General features: G+C 30.0%; 1 protein-coding gene across 1 annotated transcript in view; it reads right to left on the bottom strand.

The window, feature by feature from the left end:
- Positions 1-2022: 2022 nt before the first annotated feature.
- Khc (kinesin heavy chain) overlaps positions 2023-7086 on the bottom strand; it is a gene marked incomplete at its 5' end in the record, with an annotated part of 27194 nt that continues 22130 nt past the window's right edge. The window contains 1 exon segment of the mRNA XM_067051109.1: positions 2023-3878. Coding sequence (XP_066907210.1) covers positions 3865-3878 — 14 coding nt within the window.

Genomic DNA, 7086 nt, shown 5'->3' on the forward strand with positions numbered 1-7086 from the left:
ACATCAGCAGGCAGCACAGTATATCTTGGTGTTAACCTTGATAGATAGCTCGACATTGCAATAAGATCAAACAGGTTAGGACCAAGTCTTACAGGCTTAATCACCTAACTTCTAATCTTTCTCTGCCTCAAATTAATGATCTAAAAAAGTGTGCTGAGGTCAGCCCTACTCTGCGGAGCACTTATACTGACCAGCATGGCACCTTCAACGGCCAAGATGCTCCAACAGTTTCAGAGCGGTATACTGAGAAATACTTCACTTAAAAGAGCAAAGATGGACCACATACATACGACATTCAAAGTACTGACTGTGACAGAATTTATATTGAGAAGACATATCAAATTTTTGACAGCCTTCAGTACTGTACGAACCCATTATTTAGGACACTGGCACAGATAGGACAGCCACAAAGGTGACATACACAAATAGACTCAGGCTCGACTTGAGTAAAAGTAATTAAATTATATCAACAAACGTAATAAGCTCCGTTAACATCAGACTGACACAAAATACAGACTATCCCCCTTTCCAAAAGATCAAATTTCAGCAACCTAATCTTCAAATGCATTCCCGATGCAGAAAAAGAGGATACTTTCAACCTGTTTTCATCATGACATCAACTCCATGCAACTCATGGGGCTTAGCAGAAAAAACCAATTAATAGTAGATACAGTCATGTGTGACAAAATTGTAAATAAATAACTAGAGTAATAAATTAGTAGAACAATACTTATTGGAAATCGTAAAAAGGTAAGGGTAAATTTTACCATATTTGTAACAAGTTCCTAAAGTTTTTTGAACTTTATTGACCGCCAACTGGACTATCTTCCTACAATCTACTTGATACGGTCAACTATCTTCTTCCAATAGTTATCAAATAGTTTTTGTGAGGGTGTTATATACAACTGAATATAATTAAACTATGCCTTAAACATTGTTTTAATTAAAACCTACAACAAAGTGTATGCTATCATTTTGCAAGAAGATCGCATGCAAGAACTACAGCTGCTCCATTATCCCCTGCATTCACTTTCAGGAGGTATTTGCTAACATCATTAGCTGGAGTTTTCCGACTTCTTTCCTACTTAGAAGCCATTTGGAGATAAAACATTTTATTATTTCATTTAAATACAAGTTTTTTGTATCAATTGTTCTTTGAAAATTATGTATGGTACATTATCATAACTTCATTAATTTTCTATAATTATTATAATTTTACCACTTAATATTTATTTTCTTTAGATTATATTTTGATCTTGATGGCAATTTTATTCTTTCCTTTTGGCTTATAAAAATAAATATAATTCATATATCTTATGATTTGTCACTTAAAACCTTAAATGTAGCGACTGACACAAATTTTTTAGGTTTCCTAAAGGTAGACCCTCAATTGTGAGGGACCTACGGCACCACTCGTAGTTAGCAGTAATAAGAATGGATGAATACAAAATATAAAATATTTTATTATTGCTATAACAATTAATCAAATTTTACTTTCTGCATAGTATATATATTATACTAACTATATACTATATATCTCAATATGAAATATATAGTAAGAAGTATTGTCATAATAATGAAATAGCCGTTTTAAAATATCCAAGGATTAATTTTGTCTCTAAGTAGGGTGCTAAGTGTGTTGTGTTGTGATGCGCGCACCATATTTTTATTGTTTATTAATCCAAGAGGCGCTGTTTATACCCTATTAATTCTCAAAAGTTATGTTAATCTGTACATTGAAATATTTATGAACTGAATACTACAAAATATGTTGTGTTAACATGAGTATGAATCTACTATCTGTAAGTAGAAAATGGAACGATGGAGTGGAACAATCATCAGTGTGGTTTTTGAAATCATCTTCACTCCAATCGGTCCATTTCATCACTCCATTTAGAGTGGCCATTAGTGTCCACCTTAAAGTTTTAACCAACTAATCCTACTTTATAAATGGTAATGTTCATGATAAAACTACAATCTACAGGTTCTAAGGGAAAAGGTAGAAACAAATTAAGACATGTCTATATCAAAAAGTAAGCATGTTTTATTTTTTTATTTTTTATCATTTTTTTAATAAACCAACTTTCAAAAAAAGGTGTATGTACCACACTCTTCATCATTGAAATATTGTATATATATTAAAGTGCGACAAAGCCTTGTGTGGTTATATTGTGTGAGTTGGTGTGTCTCGTATTTGCATCGTTGCTCCCCTCCCCCTGTCTCAGTTATACGACAAATACAATAATAAACTTTGGGCAATCTTACGACAGCATAATATTAAATAAAGAATATTTAATATAAATATCTCTATATCATATTTAGCTGAAAATGAACAGTTTGTTCTTAATAATCGTCCACTTGAATATCATTATTGCCCGTTGATCTAGGAGAGAGTACATAACATTTCGAAAACCGTACATTAGTTCGTTCCGATGTAAGTATCTCTTATATAAACTATCTAAACAGACTGACGCCAACTCGTGACTCTCGGAGACTTGAGAAAATTGTGAGACTTATTGTAGTAATGTTGTGGTTCTTATTGAACATGTTAAAAAATAAATTACTCTTTTTTTTTCACCAACAGCGCTAGCCTACTAGCACAAGCCATTTTAAAATTTCAAGGAAGGTATGAAAGAGACATTTAAAATAATACTTCTTCCTATATCATTTTTCCTTTTATTAATTTTTTTTTCTTTAAATATTTATTTGTATATATATGGCTCCCAAAATAAAGCAAAACATTTCAAATAACTTATTTAATTCAATATACATATAGCATCACTGATTATTTGAAATGTAAATTCATATTTTACTTATATAATTTGAAAAATATACGTGACTGTCGTGTTTAGTGTTTATACATTTCCTCTTGGTGCACTTGATTGTAAAAAAAAAATAAAATAAAATAAAATAAAACAATTATTATACATCTACTATAAATCAAGTGAGATTTTTTTTTTCTTTTTAACTAATACATTTAAGTTAAATAAATTAAAACTATACAGTAAAAAAGGTAATAGGACTCAGAAAATTAAATATATGTTTTTTTTTAATTTTCTGTTTTTGTAAAATATATATAATCGTTAAAGAACATAATTTAACAAAATCAAATTCATGGTTGAGGCACAGCGATAGAACAGTCAGTTTGTTGTAATGAGATCTTAGTGGATACCTGCTAAACACCGAATAACCTAGCATACAGCTAGGAACGGGTTTGCAGTTATTTGGATAATACAATAAACAAATGAAGCGAGATATCATCTCGAAACAGAAACATATAAACTAAAGAAATATATAGATAAATAGTAAATAAATTTCGACAACAGTACGGCATTAAAACAAACTGACCATTCTTAAAAAATTTTGTAGTGTGATGACTCGGAAGCTGGAATATTGCACGCAAATCAGATCGAAAACCTCGGATTAATTTTTATTTTCAAATATTTTTTAATAAATTTTATTATTATTTACAAAGCTTAAGGGCAAAATAATCAAAAAAATAATAGCGAATTTTATGTACAATTAAGCTATGCTCCATGTCCCCATTCATCTTCCTCTCTTTCCCTTTTATACAATCCTCTTCTCTGCTTCAATAAGTATCATTTTAAAGCTAAATTTATTTGTGTTACAATTATTATTATTTTTTTTTTGTTTTTTTATTTTTAGTTTACCTCTTACTACAATTTTTATTGTCCGAAGGACTCGAATTAGTGAGAAGGGAAGAGGTCTTTGGTAAAAAAAAAAGCTCAAAAAACGAGGAAAAAACACAACTAAAACGCAGAGCGTGGAAACGGAGGCTGTGATGAGGAAGTTTTAAGCACCAATAGTCTCGTTTGTTTGGGGGCCGTCACTTCCCTCCATCCTTCAGCTTTCAGCACCTGCAATTAGAAAAATTATAGAAATAAAAACTTTAAAATATTTGAACATATGAAGACAACAAAGCATTAAACCCTTTTAAATAATTATTGGTCGCTTTTATCAATAAGTAAAATATTTTTGGCAAAAAAATTGATTTTTTTTTTAAATACCATTCACTGGCAAGTGATGTACCATAGAAGATAAAGAGGTAATAATTAATTCCACCTTTTTGAAGATGGCAGATGTTATCAAGTTGTTGTACTTACTACTCCTGCTAGCATATACTCATAATTTCAATTATTATGACAATGTAAAAATATAATTTATAAAAAAAAGATATTTGAATGTAAGAAGATATGATAACCACAACGGAGGGTGCAATTGGACAACTTAATAGAGGATGGGAAGCCAGGAAATAAGATGGTAAGAAGAGTAATACCCACTTCGAATTTTAATAAAATTTGGAAATAGAGGTATCCCTGAGTTTCAAAAGAAATTTAATTAATCAATAAATTAATTTCCTCCAAACTCTCTAAATCTAAATGGTTTTAAATTTATCATAACAAAACTAATTCACAACATGACAGTTAATAAATCAGAATCAAATTGGTCTATTATATGAAATTTCAATTTCAACAAGTTCTTATATGATGCATAAGTCTTCATAAAATGTGTTATAAGCCTCTCTTAATCCATGTCAATGGTTAATTTTTCATAACAAAACTAATTTACAACTCACTACTTAAGTCATAATTATCTGAAGTTTCTAACTGATCTTTCAATTTAGAATGTTATAATAATAGTTCAGGAAGCAAGGTGGCCACAGGGTGAAGCAAGCAAATTATTGAATCCTGACAAATAATAACGAGTCATGCATACTCTACAAAAACATGTCCATCTATAAAACAAAAAATTTCAATTATCAGCATCAGATAAGGAACAAAAAGGATACAGAGTTCTAACAAAAATTTGTAAAATATAAAAAATAACAGACATATTTATAATCATTATTTCGAAGGAAAACCTGAACTGTTTATATTGATAAAGAGAATAGACTGCAGGTCCATAAATCGTCTTTTGAGTTGTACTGTCAGGAGTGGCTGTGCGATAGGGATAGTGGATATTCAATGATCGCTAAAAGAATTATGGAGAGTTGAGCAAGTATCTGCAAGCAATTAACCCTCATTATTTTCTGAAAGAGTGCTAGGTATTTTTTTATTCATTTCATGTAAATCTATGTTTCTTTTTCCTTTCATGTACGTGACTAAAATTAAATACATGATTCTAGCTGTTGAATAATTCTTCATTTTCACCATTATTCCATAAACTTTACAAACTTAAAAGTAACCTAACAAACGTAGAGAAATAATTAAGTAAACAGAATGGATAAAAAACAAACAAAGCAGCACAGAAAAAAAAAACTATGTTCACCTAAACAGGAACATGCTTTTAATTGTCAATCGTTTTCACCAACATTGAAACCACAAACAAACAATAATGAAGCACTGAAAACACATTCACCTAGAAACATATATATTGTTACCAATTGTTTTCATCAACATCAAGTATCATAAACAAACAACAAGGAAGCACAACAAAGCAATAAAGAAATATAAATATTGTTACCAATGATTTTCGTCAACATTCGGTATCAAAAACAAAAAATCATAATGAAGCACTGAAAACATATTAACCGATCTAGAAACATCATATTGTTACTAATCGTTTTCGTCAACATCAGGTATCACAAACAACAAGGAAGCACAAAGAAGGATTGAAACATATTCACCTATGTAGAAACATAAATATTGTTACCAATTGTTTTCATAAGCATCAGGTACCAAAAACTACGAATCACAACAAAGCACTGAAGACTGCTTCAATTATATAGAAACATTATATTGCTACCCATTGTTTTCATCAACATCAGGTATCACGAACAAACAACAACAAGAAAGCACAGAAAACATATTCATACCAATTATTTTCGTCAACATCCAATATCACAAACAAAGAATCACAACAAAATACTGAAGAAATATTCAAAAATATAGAAACATTCTATTGTTACTAATTATTTTCGCCAACATGAGGTATGACCAACAAACAACAACAAGGAAGCACAAAAAAGCATTGAAAACATATTCACCTATATAGGAACATATTTATTGATACCAATTATTTTCGTCAACACCAAAAATCACAACGAAACACTGAAGAATGCTTCAATTATATAGAAACATTATATTGTTACCAATCGTTTTCGCCAACATGAGGTATGACCAACAAACAACAACAAGGAAGCACAACAAAGCACTGAAAACATATTCACCTATATAGAAACATATATGTAGTTGATACCAATTATTTTCGTCAACATCAAATATCACAACGAAACACTGAAAACATATTAACCGATCTAGAAACATCATATTGTTACTAATCGTTTTCATCAACATCAGGTATCACAAACAACAAGGAATCACAACGAAACACTGAAGACTTATTCAATTATATAGAAACATTATATTGTTACCCATTGTTTTCATCAACATCAGGTATCACGAACAAACAACAACATGGAAGCACAACAAAGCAATATAGAAATATATATATTGTTACTAATTATTTTTTTCAAAATCAGGCATCACAAACAACAACGAAGCACTGAAAACACATTCACCTATGTAGAAACATATATATTGTTACCAATAGTTTTCATTAGCATCAGGTACCAAAAAATAAGGAATCACAACGAAACACTGAAGACATATTCAATTATATAGAAACATTATATTGTTACCAATTGATTTCATCAACATCAGGTATCACGAACAAACAACAACATGGAAGCACAATAAAGCAATATAGAAATATATATTTTGTTACCAATTATTTCTGTCAACATCAGGTATCACGAACAAACAATAACATGGAAGCACAATAAAGCAATATAGAAATATATATTTTGTTACCAATTATTTTCGTCAACATCAGGTATCACAAACAACAACGAAGCACTGAAAACACATTCACCTATGTAGAAACATATATATTGTTACCAATTGTTTTCATTAGCATCAGGTACCAAAAAACAAAGAATCACAGCGAAACACTGAAGACATATTCAATTATATAGAAACATTATATTGTTACCAATTGTTTTCGCCAACATGAGGTATGACCAACAAACAACAAGGAAGCACAAAAAAGCACTGAAAACATATT

The sequence above is a fragment of the Halyomorpha halys genome, unplaced genomic scaffold, assembly GCF_000696795.3.
Source record: "Halyomorpha halys isolate HHAL.00 unplaced genomic scaffold, Hhal_1.1 Scaffold1301.1, whole genome shotgun sequence".
In the NCBI taxonomy this organism is placed as follows: domain Eukaryota; kingdom Metazoa; phylum Arthropoda; class Insecta; order Hemiptera; family Pentatomidae; genus Halyomorpha; species Halyomorpha halys.